This window comes from Symphalangus syndactylus, chromosome 5 (assembly GCF_028878055.3).
Source record: "Symphalangus syndactylus isolate Jambi chromosome 5, NHGRI_mSymSyn1-v2.1_pri, whole genome shotgun sequence".
Taxonomy (NCBI): domain Eukaryota; kingdom Metazoa; phylum Chordata; class Mammalia; order Primates; family Hylobatidae; genus Symphalangus; species Symphalangus syndactylus.
The window spans coordinates 48808284-48827396 of record NC_072427.2 but is presented as its reverse complement, the minus strand read 5'-3'; the positions used below and the strand labels follow the sequence as shown (position 1 = coordinate 48827396).

The following is a 19113-nucleotide window of genomic DNA, read 5'->3' as shown; positions in this document are numbered from 1 at the left end:
CAGAAGCCAGTTAACAAGGATATCCAGGAATTGAACTCAGCTCTACATAAAGTGGACCTAATAGACATCTACAGAACTCTCCACCCCAAATCAACAGAATATACATTTTTTTCAGCACCACACCACACCTATTCCAAAATTGACCACATAGTTGGAAGTAAAGCTCTTCTCAGCAAATGTAAAAGAACAGAGATTATAACAAACTGTCTCTCAGACCACAGTGCAATCAAACTAGAACTCAGGATTAAGAAACTCAGTCAAAACCGCTCAACTACATGGAAACTGAACAACCTGCTCCTGAATGACTATTGGGTACATAATGAAATGAAGGCAGAAATAAAGATGTTCTTTGAAACCAACGAGAACAAAGACACAACATACCAGAATCTCTGGGACACGTTCAAAGCAGTGTGTAGAGGGAAATTTATAGCACTAAATGCCCACAAGAGAAAGCAGGAAAGATCCAAAATTGACACCCTAACATCACAATGAAAAGAACTAGAAAAGCAAGAGCAAACACATTCAAAAGCTAGCAGAAGGCTAGAAATAACTAAAATCAGAGCAGAACTGAAGGAAATAGAGACACAAAAAACCCTTCAAAAAATTAATGAATCCAGGAGCTGGTTTTTTGAAAAGATCAACAAAATTGATGGACCACTAGCAAGACTAATAAAGAAGAAAAGAGAGAAGAATCAAATAGATGCCATAAAAAACGAAAAAGGGGATATCACCACCGATCCCACAGAAATACAATCTACCATCAGAGAATACTACAAACACCTCTATGCAAATAAACTAGAAAATCTAGAAGAAATGGATAAATTCCTCGACAAATACACCCTCCCAAGACTAAACCAGGAAGAAGTTGAATCTCTGAATAGACCAATAACAGGTTCTGAAATTGTGGCAATAATCAATAGCTTACCAACCAAAAAGAGTCCAGGACCTGATGGATTCACAGCTGAATTCTACCAGAGGTACAAGGAGGAACTGGTACCATTCCTTCTGAAACTATTCCAATCGATAGAAAAAGAGGGAATCCTCCCTAACACATTTTACGAAGCCAGCATCGTCCTGATACCAAAGTCTGGCAGAGACATAACCAAAAAAGAGAATTTCAGACCAATATCCTTGATGAACATTGATGCAAAAATCCTCAATAAAATACTGGCAAACCGAATCCAGCAGCACATCAAAAAGCTTATCCACCATGATCAAGTGGGCTTCATCCCTGGGATGCAAGGCTGGTTCAACATACGCAAATCAATAAATGTAATCCAGCATATAAACAGAACCAAAGACAAAAACCACATGATTATCTCAATAGATGCAGAAAAGGCCTTTGACAAAATTCAACAACCCTTCATGCTAAAAACTCTCAATAAATTAGGTATTGATGGGACGTATCTCAAAATAATAAGAGCTATCTACAACAAACCCACAGCCAATATCATACTGAATGGGCAAAAACTGGAAGCATTCCCTCTGAAAACTGGCACAAGACAGGGATGCCCTCTCTCACCGCTCCTATTCAACATAGTGCTGGAAGTTCTGGCCAGAGCAATCAGGCAGGAGAAGGAAATAAAGGGTATTCAATTAGGAAAAGAGGAAGTCAAATTGTCCCTGTTTGCAGATGACATGATTGTATATCTAGAAAACCCCATTGTCTCAGCCCAAAATCTCCTTAAGCTGATTAGCAACTTCAGCAAAGTCTCAGGATACAAAATTAATGTACAAAAATCACAAGCATTCTTGTACACCAATAACAGACAAACAGAGAGCCAAATCATGAGTGAACTCCCATTCACAATTGCTTCAAAGAGAATAAAATACCTAGGAATCCAACTTACCAGGGATGTGAAGGACGTCTTCAAGGAGAACTACAAACCACTGCTCAATGAAATAAAAGAGGATACAAACAAATGGAAGAACATTCCATGCTCATGGGTTGGAAGAATCAATATCGTGAAAATGGCCATACTGCCCAAGGTAATTTATAGATTCAATGCCATCCCCATCAAGCTACCAATGACTTTCTTCACAGAATTGGAAAAAACTACTTTAAAGTTCATATGGAACCAAAAAAGAGCCCGCATCGCCAAGTCAATCCTAAGCCAAAAGAACAAAGCTGGAGGCATCACACTACCTGACTTTAAACTATACTACAAGGCTACAGTAACCAAAACAGCATGGTACTGGTACCACAACAGAGACATAGATCAATGGAACAGAACACAGCCCTCAGAAATGATGCCGCATAGCTACAACTATCTGATCTTTGACAAACCTGACAAAAACAAGAAATGGGGAAAGGATTCCCTATTTAATAAATGGTGCTGGGAAAACTGGCTAGCCATATGTAGAAAGCTGCAACTGGATCCCTTCCTTACACCTTATACAAAAATTAATTCAAGATGGATTAAAGACTTATATGTTAGACCTAAAACCATTAAAATCCTACAAGAAAACCTAGGCAATACCATTCAGGACATAGGCGTGGGCAAGGACTTCATGTCTAAAACACCAAAAGCAATGGCAACAAAAGCCAAAATCGACAAATGGGATCTCATTAAACTAAAGAGCTTCTGCACAGCAAAAGAAACTATCATCAGAGTGAACAGGCAACCTACACAATGGGAGAAAATTTTTGCAGCCTACTCATCTGACAAAGGGCTAATATCCAGAATCTACAATGAACTCAAACAAATTTACAAGAAAAAAACAAACAACCCCATCAAAAAGTGGGCAGAGGACACGAACAGACACTTCTCAAAAGAAGACATTTATGCAGCCAAAAAACACATGAAGAAATGCTCATCATCACTGGCCATCAGAGAAATGCAAATCAAAACCACAGTGAGATACCATCTCACACCAGTTAGAATGGCCATCATTAAAAAATCAGGAAACAACAGGTGCTGGAGAGGATGTGGAGAAATAGGAACACTTTTACACTGTTGGTGGGACTGTAAACTAGTTCAACCATTGTGGAAGTCAGTGTGGCGATTCCTCAGGGATCTCGAACTAGAAATACCATTTGACCCAGCCATCCCATTACTGGGTATATACCCAAAGGACTATAAATCATGCTGCTATAAAGACACATGCACACGTATGTTTATTGCGGCACTATTCACAATAGCAAAGAGTTGGAACCAACCCAAATGTCCAACAACGATAGACTGGATTAAGAAAATGTGGCACATATACACCATGGAATACTATGCAGCCATAAAAAATGATGAGTTCGTGTCCTTTGTAGGGACATGGATGAAACTGGAAAACATCATTCTCAGTAAACTATCGCAAGGACAAAAAACCAAACACCGCATGTTCTCACTCATAGGTGGGAATTGAACAATGAGAACTCATGGACACAGGAAGGGGAACATCACGCTCCGGGGACTGTTGTGGGGTGGGGGGAGGGGGGAGGGACAGCATTAGGAGATACACCTAATGCTAAATGACGAATTAACGGGTGCAGGAAATCAACATGGCACATGGATACATATGTAACAAACCTGCACATTGTGCACATGTACCCTAAAACCCTAAAGTATAATAAAAAAAAAAAAAAAAAAAAAAAAAAAAAAGTTGTTTAACGTTGAAAGTTTTAATACTTTGGTAATAGTCTGTGCAATGTAAAATAGCTATTAAGCTTTCAATCTGATCAAATGAACACTTGTCTAATAGGGATAATTTGATCCTAGTGTATTCACTTGGAGGACAATATTAAATTACTTAATGATTGCTTTATTGCCTAGCAGGATCTGATGTGTAAAATGTTTCTGAAATAATTTTGTCTGTAGTGTTTCTGACACCAGGGCTGCGGAGGAAGCATGTGATGGCACTTACTCATATAGATTATATGTATGAAGTAAAAACACATAGCCAGAACCTGTCTTTTTCTGAATATGGTTGCTCAGTTAATTTTTTCTTCTGCATAAGAAATCATCTCGAATGTTCTTATGTGATATGTAAAGTGGGGAAGGTGGAAGATAAACATATAACCCATTGGATTCTCTTTTCCAGTATCTAGATTAGATCCTGTGCTGAAAGAGAAATCAAGAAAAAAGATGACATTCCAGAAGAAGACAAAGGAAATGTAAAACAATGTGAAATCAATTATGTGTATGTATGCTTTTCCTTTTAGACCTACAGATTTGGCAGTGAAGTGCTTCTGAAAGTGCTTTAAAAATAAATTACCTAATTAGTTGGGGATGGTGCATGCCTGTAGGCCCAGCTACTCGGGAGGCTGAGACAGGAGGATTGTTTGAGCCCAGGAGTCAAGGCTGCAGTGAGCCCTGATCACCACTGCATTCCAGCCTGGGCGACAGAAAAAGACCCTGTCTGAAAAAATGAAAACTGATAGACAAGAAGAGGCAACACAATGTAGCCTCTAGGACAGAGCACTGAGCTAAATGCTTTTCTTTTCTTGAGGGTTCAGTTTTCCTAATCATCCTACCAGCTCCCAAAGCTAGTCACTCGGGTTAGTCAATCTCTCTATTCATTCATAGAATGGGCGTGATGCCAGTCAAATGCTGCGCTATGGCCAGGACACAGGGGACTCCAGCCAGCATGCCCTAATAGAAGTGGGGCCTTGTGCTACCCAGTCAATGAGTGGCCCTCCTCTTGAGAGGTCACAAAGGTCATCTTTGTTGTTCAAAAGCTCCAACTTATTGAAAAAAGTACAATTAGACTTTTTTTTCTTCCCCAAGATGGAGTCTCGCTCTGTCCCCCAGACTGGAGTGCAGTGCCACGATCTCAGCTCATCGCAACCTCCGCCTCCCAGGTTCATGTGATTCTCCTGCCTCAGCCTCCCGAGTAGCTGGGACTACAGGCACGTGCCATTACGCTCGGCTAATTTTTGTATTTTTGGTAGAGACGGAGTTTCACCATGTTGGCCAGGCTGTTCTCGAACTCCTGACCTCGAGTGATGCGCCTGCCTTGGCCTCCCAAAGTGCTGAGATTGCAGGCATGAGCCACTGTGCCTGGCCTACAATTAGACTTTTTTAATAAGTGAAAAATTAACAGTATTTATAAATTTAATAGTAAATATGTATAATCAGAGTTTGAGGTATTTTTCAATGAAGACATTTTCTTTGCAGAAAGAAATTTCAGAGCTTCCAAGACCACAAACTTAAAATAAGTAAAGAAGACAGTGAAATTCTTAAAAAGGCTCAGAAAGATGGATTTTTGCATGAGACGCTTCTGGACAGGTAGCTATTTACTTATCTCCCCTATTTTCAGTAACCAATAGAAATGGCATGTAGAAAACCTGTATTCTCTTAAATTACTGTAGTTTTCACATTTTTGTCTTTATTTCTAATTTATGAGTGTGGCAGTATTACCTAGAGAGGACATCATAACTTTGGGAGAAGACTGTCAAGAAGGAATATCTAAAAATTATAACCGATTCTAAGTATATACTTTAAGAAATTCAGATTTGACTGTATCTACTTCATAAATTTATCATTATCTTTTTATAACTATTAGAACCAGAGTTAGAAAGAACCAGTTTGACTAATATAAAAATTATGTGGATTCTGTTAGAGTAGTTCAGGTTCCTTAAAATAAGCATAGATCAACTAAAAAACTAAGTATAAAAGCTAAACAAGTGAAATTGAAGCAGTTTTAAGATTTTGAAGAGTGCAGGATGTTTATCATAGCACATTATTAATATTTATTACTCTTCCTATGTAGATAAGGTCCTAGATTTGCAACATAGAAAAACAGGTAGAGACGTTTAGCTGTGAGTGTACAAGTATAAATCAAGTGCCAGATTTTGATAATCACCAGCCGCTCATTCAAGTCCTATGTTGCAAAGTTACTCTTACCCTTTTTTTACATTACTTGATAAAGGCAATGTTTAATTACATACTTCTTGTTAACTAGCTGGTAGAGTTCATACCTAAAGTCAGTAAATAATGTTAAGAATTTTTTCCAGCTGAGCAAATGAATATGTATCTAGTTGTAAGAAATCAAGAAAAGGACATAAAATATAATCAGGATGTGGACTCTAAAACGGAATAAGCTCTATGTCCTGTAACTTTTATCACTTTTAATAATACAGCATTCTCACCCTGTTAAATGGAAAGTTAAAGCACCCCTAAATTCCGGAATAGTTAAAATTGCTATTTGGATTGAAAAAGCCCTTAGGCAACATTTATTGAATATTAGGAAATAACTTTTAGAAGATTAGAATCCATTTTTTATAGAAACGAAATTTAAAAGTATACATATTTTAGTATAAGTGTTGTGGTGATATAATAACCAAAATTGAACACACAGTTTTAAAGCTTTTTATATTTAGTAGCAGTTGAATATATATGGCATGTTTTACATAGATTAGTTTTACTATTTTTCTTTGTTTAAACAGGAGAACCAAATTGAAAGCCGACAGATACTGCAAGTGACCGGGATTTTTGTTTCTGCCTTATCTTTTTGTGTTTTTTTTTCTGAATAAAATATTCAGAGGAAATGCTTTTACAGAGTTCTTGAGTTGTTGTGAAATGATTTTTTAGCTAGCAGCTAGTTTAACAGGATTAAACAAGTTTAATCAGGATTCTTCATGGATGTACTTTTTAGCTAACTACAGTTTTTCACATGGAAATGAAACTTAGAGTACACACTTAACGTACCACAGAATTTTTTTCTGGATTTCCTGTCCTGAAGCATGAAGTGTACTGGAAACCAATTCTTCCTGCGCTACTTGTGGAATCTGTCTTACTGGATCATAATCTTACTTTACCTTATATGATAGATGCTTAATCAGTGCCTTTAATAGGAAGTTAGAAACTTCCAATCCGATCAACAAGGCTTTGGTTCTACCTCCTAAGTACTACCCAGATCACAGACAATTCAAATATCAGAACTAGGGGCTAGGCAGAGAGGACAAATCATCCATTAGGGAGTGGGACAGAGAGTGGAAACATTGCAAAGGAGCAAGTAGGCTCAGAACAGAGGGGAGAGTAGTATTGGGGAAGCTCCCTGCTGAGGACAGGTTAGCCACAGTGGATATATCTGTGATGCCTTTGTCCTCGTGGGCTGGAATGGAAGCTGATAAAGAAGTTCAGACGCTACGTGTTGCTTAGGTCTGCTTTGTTGAAGCCTGTCTGTTTCAGAGTTCCTAAACACAATATTCCCGTGGCATCTAATCCCAGTGAGTGCTCCAAATCCAGGCTGTGTATCAGATGCCACGGGAAATTCTGCCTCAGGACTGAGGTTGGTTCAAGCATCTGGATAATGTCAAAAGTCCACGTTGCGTGCTGGCCTAATCTGAAAGACCCTATCTAGTTCTAGCCTTTAAATTCCGTCACCGAATCTAGAGTTACATGGCATCTGTACAAGCTAGGTAGCTGAGGCATGGGATCAGCCCTATAAAGGAGCTTTTGGAGCTTTTGTTATAGGTCTAGCTTCAACTTGGCACTCCAGTTCCAATAGCTGGACTTTCTCTCATCGTGTGTTCTGATCCTTGGATTGGGAACAAAGTAACCACTCTGATCCCACAAAGCAGTGGTTCCGGTTCCCAACTGGTGACTATTTTGCCTCCCAGGCGACATTTTTGGTTTTCACAACTGGAATACGGTGTTAGAGGGTAGAGGCTAGGGATGCTGTGAAGCATGTGGCAGAATCCTGTTCCGCCCAGAATGCTAACAGTGCCAAGGTTATGGAGCCTTCCCACCTAAGGGCTTGGTATATTCCTTGCTTTTGCCAGCTCCCTAACCCGTAAACACAACAGTTCAAATCTGTATGCATAAGCATCTCCTAGGGACCTGCACGTTTCCAATGTCGACTACTGAGACCCATCCGTAGAGATGCAGGCTTAGGAGGTCTAGGACTGGGCTCAAAATTTGAATTTTAACAAGTACTCCAGGTCATTCTGAAGCAAGTGATACAAACCAAACAGTGAGGAACATCGCCTTCAAGAGACTGAATCTTGCTTCCCTGCTTCCCAACACTAGCTTGGTATCTGAGACCATCTGTCTGCTGCCTGGCTTTCCTGACACAAACATTCTGCATTGTAGGCACAGTGTGTTCCTGGACACCATGTCAACTCGTTCACCCTCGTGTTCCCTTGGTTCCTGTCCCCAGTCCAGCAAGCAGAACTAATTACAGATTTTGACAACAGAAGATACATATTTAAAATAACCTGCTTGTTCCCGTGGACTTTATCCACTAGTGAAGGAGGACAAGTGGACAAGGGGAGAGGGTAGGTGGGGGCTTCTTCCCTATTCCTCCCATTCCACTTTATACAAACCCCAGCTAGACCACTGGGAGGGCAACGGAGGTTAAGAATGACTGCATCTAAATATTCTCATCTGGTCCACTCTTCTTCCATCTTGTACACAAGGATATCATGAGTTTTGTTTAAAGCACTACTAAAACCAAGATAAACTCTGGCTTAACATGACCCTGACAGATCAGTCTAGTAATCTTATCAAAACCAAGATTACCTAAAAGCACTAACCAAAGGAAAAGCTCCCTCACCCCAAACTATGACTGCTCACATTTTTCAGATTGAATTATTTCAATTGTATTTTAAGGTTCATTGACTCTTTACCACCTCCAAGCTGCTCCTGAACACAACTGATTATTATTTTTTAATTTCGAAAACTTTTTCACTTTTAGAATTTCCACTTGAGCCTTTGTTATTACTATAGTTTCTTCTTCTCTGCTGTGATTTCCTATCCATTTATCTTAAGGGTTTTTGGGGTTTTGATATTACTAAGAATTACAATAACTACTTTAAAAATCCACACTAATTCCAACATCTGGGTCATCTCGAGGTCAGTCTCTATTGATTGCCTTTTTCTTTGAATATGTTTCTTTGTATATTTGATATAATGGGCTTGAATTCTGAAGATTGTAAAGCTAGATTTTGTTTTGTTCCTCTGAAAATTTTGATAATTTTTTGTTGTATTTGTTGTATTTTGTTTGATTTTTTTTCTATTGTAGACAATATATTTTCCTCTAAGGGTTTTAACATTTCTATTTCTCAAAATATTTATGTTTATGTTAAAAATTATACAAAGTAGCTTGGTTCAGTGGCTCCCATCTGTAATCCCAGCACTTTTAGAGGCCAAGGCAGGAGGGTCACTCGAGCCCAGGAGTTGGAAACCAGCCTAGACAACAGGTCAAGACCCTGTCTCCACAAAAAATTATTAGGGTGGTATCAAAAGTAATTGCGGGTTTTGCCATTACTTTCAATGGCAAAACCCGCAATTACTCTTGCACCAACCTGATAAAAAATAAGCTGGGTATGGTGGTGGCATATGCCTGTGGTCTCAGCTATTTGGGAAGTGAAGGCAGAGGAGGGAGGATTGCTTGAGCCCAGGAGTGCCAGACCAGCCTGAGACCCTGTCTCTACGAAAAAAAAAAAAAAGAAAAAAGAATAAATTATCTGGGCCCACGTACCTGTGGTACTAGCTACTTGGGAGGCAAAAGCAGAGGTGCCAGAATCACTTGAGCCCAGAAGCTCAAGGCTGCAGGGCACTGGGATTATGCCACTGCACTCCAGCCTGGGTGATGGAGCACGACCCTGACTCCAAATAATAATAATAATTACAAAAAGGAAACACCTAGAACACCAGGTTAGGGTTAAGTATTCTAAAATTTAGCTGACTTACTCTGTTCTCTATAAAACAGGTTGCCACAGAAAATACAGCATGCCCGGTTAATTTTAAATTTCAGATAAACAAATACTTTTTTCAGTGTAAGTATATCCCATGCAATATTTGGGACATGCTTATACTAAAATATTATTCCTTGTTTATCTGAAGTAGAAATTTAACTGGGTATTACGTAACTATAGCAGCCTGACCATAAAAGATATGTAGGCTGAGCAAAATTCTACTTTAAACTTCAAGCTTTATAATAAATGCATTATTAATCAAGAACTCTTATTTCCTGAGATCTATGTAGATCCCCATATTTATCTTTTTAAATGTGAACTAGGAAAGCTACATAAAGAACATTTATAGAAATGAATGACTGTTCTATAGAGCTGAAAGGAAAACTCTTTTATTTTTCTCCCCAAACTTAAGCTTTATTCTACATTTGTATAAACAATAAAATTACAGCTCAACTTTGGAAGCACAGATCATAATATAAAATAAAGCAAAGATCCCAGAAACATTTAACAGGCAACAAATCTTTGACATCATCTTACTATAGCAACTAAACATATAATAATTTAGAATGGTCCATTAATTATAAGTAAAGAATAAATTCCTTTACAAAGCATAACTATTAATATTATTGACCATCATAAGAAAAAATATTTTAACTAAAACACCATGAATACTTTACAGAAAAGAGCGAGTTGCAGACACAGTCATTCTCGGATTTCTTTCCACACCAGGCTTTTTCCCTTTTGACCTGAGCTGGGAGTTGAATATTTTCTCTCTTCGCCCTCTGACCCTCTAGTCTCTGAAGCATCTTTTGTACTAGAGGTGTGTGCAAAAAATTCCTGGAAATTTGGATTTGTAAATTGTGCTGTTGTATCTTCTAGGCACTGCAGTGATCCAGATATAGACTGTTGCTCTTGTTTGTATAAGTGTAACATTTTGATTCAAAAAAGGAAGTAAGAGAGTTGATTACATTTGGCTACAGAAAAAGATGACAATAATAATAAATAATAATTGTACTTGTAATATAAACATCTGAAAGTTTTAGTTCTAAGAATGGCAGTCCACATAAGAAAATTATGTAAAAGTAATTAATGTCTATTATAATTACTTTTCTTTAACCAAAGAAAAAGTATAATTTAAAGATGGCTGTTTAAGGATCAAATTGCAGCAATTGGTAAAAGTAGATATTAGTCATAATTATTAAGTGACACACAGTGATACTGAAGGCACTTATTTCTCAAGCAACTTCATTTTTTCCCAACAAGAACATACTACATCCTAGACATGAAATGAAAATAAGCTTTAATTTTCACCAAAGGAGGGCGACAATCAGAGAACTGAGGTGGTGCAGATCCATTAGAGGACCGTATCCATGAGTCTATAAGGCTCTACTGTAGGACAGAGCAAGAATTTTTAAAGAATCTTGGTGAAGGCTCCTTTTTCAAAAAAATACAAAGATTAAAGACTTTGAAATGTAAATTATTTTTTCCAGTTATTACATTGATGACAAAGTTATAGTTGCAAAGTTTTTTATATCTATCCCTAAAATTGATTCTCAGTGACTCCCTTGATCTACATATGTTAAGGAAAAAGGCAAGATAAAGATGTGTTAAATATTTTCCAGTTTTTAATAATCAGCTTTAATATAAGGTATAACCAAATAATGGTGAATTAAATGACCATGAAAGTATGTTATAGCAGATGCCCACTCATCAACATGCCTTGAAATTAAAGGTTTATAAGGTGCATAAGGGCAACGTTTTTGACGTTGCCATTACATTCATAAAAGGATCTGAGGCACGTACACCATGAAGTTCACTAAGTGCTTGCAACATAACCAGCACTAAATTTTGTTGAATAAATAAGTGAATACTTTTGTATAGCATCTGTTCAAAACCTCTGATGTAAAAATGAAAATAATCTGAAAATATGGAAAACCGAAATTGGCCTTTTTTAGCAAAACACATGTTCAAAAAAAGGAATAAGACATCAAATGTTTTGAGAACCAAAATTTTACTGTTGCTTTTCTAACATCCTGTTGCTAACCTGAGCCCCCATCCTCTTACTGTCAATAACAGATTTTCATCATAAAATACAAGAAACAGGCTGGGTGCCTGCCAATAACAGATTTTCATCATCAAATACAAGAAACAGGCCGGGCACGGTGGCTCACACCTGTAATCCCAGCACTTTGGGAGGCTGAGGCGGGTGGACCACTTGAGGTCAGGAGTTTGAGACAAGCCTGGCCAACATGGTGAAACCTCATCTCTACTAAAAATACAAAAATTACTGGGTGTGGTGGCAGGCGCCTCTAATCCCAGCTACTCAGGACGCTGAGGCAGGAGAATCGCTTGCACCTGGGAGGTGGAGATTGCAGTGAACTGAGATCGAGCCACTGTACTACAGCCTGGGCGACAGAGCAAGACTCTGCCTTTAAAAAAATAAAATACAAGAAACATCTTATAAAAACAAAATAATCACTATTCTAACAATCTACGAAAAAGAATGGAAGTTTCAAAAGTAAGTTGAAAAGAAAAAAAATTTCATTTTACAAACCACTCACTTTTAAGCTGATAAAACTCCATGGCTTCCTTAAGAAACAAGATCCTTTCGATGCTGAGCAGGTCAGTTTGGAAACTACCCCACCTCATTTTTCAGTACTTTTTTCTAAATACTTGAGTTGATCCTGAGGTTCTCTGTTTCTCTCACATTTGATCCTTGCATGACTTACTGAAGTTGAAAAGTTATTTAAGAAAACAGTGGTGTCCTTCACTCATTTAATTTGTTCATGTATCAAAGGATGGGGAGAAAACTGGATGAAATGCTACAAAAGGAAACACTCTTCACTTCCACAAGACAATATAAATTTGGAAGGATTAATTTTCCCATTTATTTAACAGAACATCCTTTCTCACACTCTAAAGTATAAATCTGTTCATGAAACCAATGAAAGCATGATATTTGGAAGAAACGGTATTACAAAGCAATGAATGAAACAATCAAATTGCAAAATCGTATAAATAAAACAAAAGTCGTATAAATAAAACCCTTACTGAGCATTTAAAAAAATCTACACTTAAGTTAAAAAATGTATTATACTTAATACAAAAAAATGAATTTTAGCTTTAGATGTTAGCAATTTTTAAAAATTATACATAATGACCACCCCCCAAAGGCAATGTAGGGTTCATTCAAAGAAGAACCTCTACTTCTCTGTGTTTGAATGTAAATTTAAAAGTACTTGTTTCATAATGGGCTGTTGAGACAATATGACACTGGGGAATTCCATTATAAATATACAACAGTCAACTCAAAATCAAGGAGAAGAAAGCAATGAAAGGAGAGGGAGAGGGGAGGTGGCTGAAAGGCACACAGTGAGTAATCCCAAGACCACATTCACAAAATCTTTCACATCCTAAATGCCTCTCATACTTTGAGCATCTCACTGCTCTGAGTGTAATTCTCATGCTTAAAATTTTATTTTTGATGCACATTAGATGATAAAATGCAAACTATTTGGTACTCAACTGTTCTTTTCTACTAGAGATAAACCTGGATATTTGTCGTTATTGAGAGTCTCTAAAGTACTGCATAAATACTTTGGTCTACATTGTGATTTACAGGCAACTTAATGAATCTTTTGAAAGGGTAATTTAGAAATACGTGATTTTTGCTTCATGGCCAACTATAATTATTAGTCTTTAAGTAAGCAGCAACACGAATATACCTACTCAATAGCATTAAGTGGGAACAAAAAATATTTCCTACTTTAAACAAAACTTTAAAGCTAGATTCAGAATTAAATAATGACTCTATAATATGTAACCAAAAAAGCAGTTATGATTTTTTTAAACACGGTATGGAGTCTTAAAAGGCTTAGATGAGTCTGCAAGGCTCTGTCATCTACATTGGTAAGAGTGAGGCAGAAAAAAGAGGAACAGCCAAGAGCTTTGCCTTCAACCATGAGTAAACATAATGTGTTGGTTAAAATTTTTAAATGAAATTCTGTACTATTCTAATGTCTCAAGAAAGCCACAGAGTTGCACTAGGCCAACCCTGCAAACACAGTAGAAACCACGCAGCATAAATCACAGAAAGAAAGTACACATTAAAAAAAAAGATCAGTGAGCTGTAGAACAACTTTTAGTAGCATAACACATGTTATTGGAATACCCAAAGGAGAATGAACAAAACAAAAGAAAAGCTAAAAAACCCCAGAAAATTGAAAAAATAATAGTAGGAAAAAATACAAAATTGATGAAAACAATAAACCCACAGTTTTAAGAATCTCAAATAACCTCAAACACAAGAAATGTGAAGAGAACTATATAAATGTAGTTCATTTTCAAGCCACTTATCACTAAAAAACCAAAGATAAGGAGAAAATCTTAAAAAAAACAACAGGATTTTAAGGATGTCTTATGTGCTAAAAAAAAAAAATAAGGATGAGAGAAAAATTTTCCATAGGAATGACTTAATCTAGAAAACAGAAGAGTATTGAAAAATCTAGAAAACAGAAGAGTGGGTTGAGCCAAGATGGCCAAATAGGAACAGCTCCAGTCTACAGCTACCAGCATGAGCGATGCAGAAGATGGGTGATTTCTGCATTTCCAAAAGATGTACCAGGTTCATCTCACTGGGGAGTGCTGGATAGTGGGTGCAGGACAGTGGGTGCAGTGCACAGTGTGTGAGCCAAAGCAGGGCGAGGCATCGCCTCCCCAGGGAAGTGCAAGGGGTCAGGGAATTCCCTTTCCTAGTCAAAGGGGTGACAGATGGCATGTGGAAAATCAGGTCACTCCCACCCTAATACTACACTTTTCCAACAGGCTTCACAAATGGCACACCAAGAGATTATATCCCGCACCTGGCTCAGAGGGTCCTACACCCACGGAGCCTCACTCATTGCTAGCACAATAGTCTGAGATCAAACTGCAAGGCAGCAGCAAGGCTGGGGGAGGGGCACCTGCCATTGCTCAGGCTTGAGTAGGTAAACAAAGTGGCCGGGAAGCTCGAACTGAGTGGAGCCCACCACAGTTCAAGGAGGCCTACCTGTCTCTGTAGGCTCCACCTCTGGGGGCAGGGCACAAACAAAAGACAGCAATAACCTCTGCAGACTTAAATGTCCCTGACAGCTTTAAAGAGAGTAGTGGTTCTCCCAGCAGGCAGCTTGAGATCTGAGAATGGGCAGACTGCCTCCTCAAGTGAGTCCCTGAATCCTGAGTAGCCTAACTGGGAGGCACCCCAAGTAAGGGTGGACTGAAACCTCACACAGCCAGGTACTCCTATGAGGCAAAACTTCCAGAGGAACCATCAGGCAGCAGGATTTGTGGTTCACCAGTATCCACTGTTCTGCGGCCACCATTGCTGATACCCAGGAAAACAGGGTCTGGAGTGGACCTCCAGTAAACTCCAACAGACCTGCAGCTGAGGGTCCTGACTGTTAGAAGGAAAACTAACAAACAGAAAGGACATCCACACCAAAAACCCATCTGTACGTCACCATCATCAAAGACCAAATGTAGATAAAACCACAAAGATGGGGAAAAAACAGAGCAGAAAAACTGGAAACTCTAAAAATCATAGCACCTCTCCTCCTCCAAAGGAATGCAGCTCCTCACCAGCAATGGAACAAAGCTAGGTGGAGAATGACTTTGACGACTTGAGAGAGGAAGGCTTCAGGAGATCAAACTACTCCGAACTAAAGGAGGAGGTTCGAACCAATGGTAAAGAAGTTAAAAACTTTGAAAAAAAATAGATGAATGGATAACTAGAACAGCCAATGCAGAGAAGTTCTTAAAGGACCTGATGGAGCTGAAAACCATGACATGAGTATTACGTGATGAATGCACAAGCCTCAGTAACTGATGCGATCAACTGGAAGAAAGGGTATCAGCGATGGAAGACAAATGAAGTGTGAAGAGAAGTTTAGAGAAAAAAGAATAAAAAGAAACAAAGCCTCCAAGAAATATGGGACTATGTGAAAAGACCAAATCTACGTCTGATTGGTGTACCTCAAAGTGACGGGAAGAATGGAACCAAGTTGGAAAACACTCTGGAGGATATTATCCAGGAGAACTTCCCCAATCTAGCAAGGCAGGCCAACATTCAAATTCAGGAAATACAGAGAATGCCACAAAGATACTTCTCGAGAAGAGCAACTCAAAGACACATAATTGTCAGATTCACCAAAGTTGAAATGAAGGAAAAAATGTTAAGGGCAACCAGAGAGAAAGGTCGGGTTACCCACAAAGGGAAGCCCATCAGACTAACAGCTGATCTCTCAGCAGAAACTCTACAAGCCAGAAGAGAGTGGGGGCCAATATTCAACATTCTTAAACAAAAGAATTTTCAACTGAGAATTCATATCCAGCCAAACTAAGCTTCATAAGTGAAGGAGAAATAAAATGCTTTACAGACAAGCGAATGCTGAGATTTTGTAACCACCAGGCCTCCCCTAAAAGAGCTCCTTAAAGAAGCGCTAAACATGGAAAGGAACAACTAGTACCAGCCACTGCAAAAACATGCCAAATTGTAAAGACCATCAAGGCTAGGAAGAAACTGCATCAACTAACAAGCAAAATAACCAGCTAACATCATAATGACAGGATCAAACTCACACATAACAATATTAACCTTAAATGTAAATGGGATAAATGCTCCAATTAAAAGGCACAGACTGGCAAATTGGATAAAGAGTCAAGACCCATCAGTGTGCTGTATTCAGGAAACCCATCTCATATGCAGAGACACACATAGGCTCAAAATAAAGGGATGGAGGAAGATCTACCAAGCAAATGGAAAACAAAAAAAGGCAGGGGTTGCAATCCTCATCTCAGAAAAAAGAGAATTTAAACCAACAAAGATCAAAAGAGACAAAGAAGGCCATTACATAATGGTAAAGGGATAAATTCAACAAGAAGAACTAACTATCCTAAGTACATATGCACCCAATACGGGAGCACCCAGATTCATAAAGCAAGTCCTTAGTGACCTACAAAGAGACTTAGAATCCCACACAATAATAATGGGAGACTTTAACACCACACTTTCAACATTAGACAGATCAAGCAAACAGAATGTTAACAAGGATATCCAGGAATTGAACTCAGCGCTGCACCAAGTGGACCTAATAGACATCTACAGAACTCTCCATCCCAAATCAAGAGAATACACGTTATTTTCAGCACCACACCACACCTATTCCAAAATTGACCACATAGTTGGAAGTAAAGCATTCTTCAGCAAATGTAAAAGAACCGAAATTATAACAAACTGTCTCTCAGACCACAGTGCAATCAAACTAGAACTCAGGATTAAGAAGCTGACTCAAAACCGCTCAACTACATGGAAACTGAACAGCCTGCTCCTGAATGACTACTGGGTACATAACGAAATGAAGGCAGAAATAAAGATGCTTTTTGAAACCAATGAGAACAAAGACAAAACATACCAGAATCTCTGGGACACATTCAAAGCAGTGTGTAGAGGGAAATTTATAGCACTAAATGCCCACAATAGAAAGCAGGAAGGATCTAAAATTGACACCCTAACATCATAATTAAAAGAACTAGAAAAGCAAGAGCAAACACATTCAAAAGCTAGCAGAAGGCAAGAAGTAACTAAGATCAGAGCAGAACTGAAGGAAATAGAGACACAAAAACCCTTTAAAAAATCAATGAATCCAGGTGCTGGTTTTTTGAAAAGATCAACAAAATTGATAGACTGATAGCAAGACTAATAAAGAAGAAAAGAGAGAAGAATCAAATAGATGCAATAAAAAATGACAAAGGAGATATCACCACCGATCCCACAGAAATACAAACTACCATCAGAGAATACTATAAACACCTCTATGCAAATAAACTAGAAAATCTAAAAGAAATGGATAAATTCCATGACACATACGCTCTCCCAAGACTAAACCAGGAAAAGGTTGAATCTCTGAATAGACCAATAACAGGCTCTGAAATTGAGGCAATAATTAATAGCTTACCAACTAAAAAAAGTCCAGGACCAGAAGGATTCACAGCCGAATTCTACCAGAGGTACAAGGAGGAGCTGGTACCATTTCTTCTGAAACCATTCCAATCAATAGAAAAAGAGGGAGTCCTCCCTAACTCATTTTATGAGGCCAGCATCATCCTGATACCAAAGCCTGGCAGAGATACAACCAAAAAAGAGAATTTTAGATCAATGTCCTTGATGAACATTGATGCAAAAATCCTCAATAAAATACTGGTAAACCAAATCCAGCAACACATCAAAAAGCTTATCCACCATGATCAAGTGGGCTTCATCCCTGGAATGCAAGGTTGGTTCAACACATGAATATCAATAAACATATACCAGCATATCAAGAAAACCAAAGACAGAAACCACATGATTACCTCAATAGATGCAGAAAAGGCCTTTGACAAAATTCAACAACTCTTCATGCTAAAAGCTCTCAATAAATTAGGTATTGATGGGATGTATCTCAAACTAGTAAGAGCTATCTACGACAAACCCACAGCCAATATCATATTGAATGGGCAAAAACTGGAAGCATTCCCTTTGAAAACTGGCACAAGACAGGGATGCCCTCTCTCACCACTCCTGTTCAACATAGTGTTGGAAGTTCTGGCCAGGGCAATCAGGCAGGAGAAGGGAATAAAGGGTATTCAATTAGGAAAAGAGGAAGTCAAATTGTCCCTGTTTGCAGATGACATAATTGTATATCTAGAAAACCGGATCATCTCAGCCCAAAATCTCCTTAAGCAACTTCAGCAAAGTCTCAGGATACAAAATCAATGTGCAAAAAACACAGGCATTCTTATACACCAATAACAGACAAAGAGCCAAACCATGTGTGAACTCCCATTCACAATTGCTTCAAAGAGAACAAAATACCTAGGAATCCAACTTACAAGGGATGTGAAGGACCTCTTCAAGGAGAAATACAAACCACTGCTTAATGAAATAGAAGAGGATACTAACAAGTGGAAGAATACCCCATGTTCATGGGCAGGAAGAATCAATATCGTGAAAATGTCCATACTGCCCGAGGTAATTTATAGATTCAATGCCATCCCCATCAAGATACCAATGACTTTCTTCACAGAATTGGAGAAAACTACTTTAAAGTTCATATGGAACCAAAAAAGAGCCCGCATCCCCAAGTCAATCCTAAGCCAAAAGAACAAAGCTGGAGGTGTCATGCTACTTGAATTCAAACTATACTACAAGGCTACCATAATCAAAACAGCATGGTACTGGTACCAAAACAGAGATATAGACCAATGGAACAGAACAGAGCCCTCAGAAATAATGCTGCGTATCTACAACTATCTGATCTTTGACAAACCTGACAAAAACAAGAAATGGGGAAATGATTCCATATTTAATAAATGGTGCTGGGAAAACTGGCTAGCCATATGCAGAAAGCTGAAACTGGATCCCTTCCTTACACCTTATGCAAAAATTAATTCAAGATGGATTAAAG

General features: G+C 38.4%; 1 protein-coding gene across 3 annotated transcripts in view; it reads left to right on the top strand.

Annotated features, from left to right (window-relative positions):
• LOC129482486 (protein FRG1-like) overlaps nt 1-19113 on the top strand; it is a 75623-nt gene that overhangs the window by 40308 nt on the left and 16202 nt on the right. For 2 of the 3 annotated variants that reach the window (XM_055278388.2, XM_055278387.2), the window contains exons 6-7: nt 4040-4131; nt 5109-5219. In XM_055278388.2, coding sequence (XP_055134363.1) covers nt 4040-4131; nt 5109-5219 — 203 coding nt within the window. Of the gene's footprint in view, nt 1-4039; nt 4132-5108; nt 5220-6379; nt 6497-19113 lie in introns of those variants that run through there. The other variant, XM_055278386.2, reaches the window with a different exon arrangement.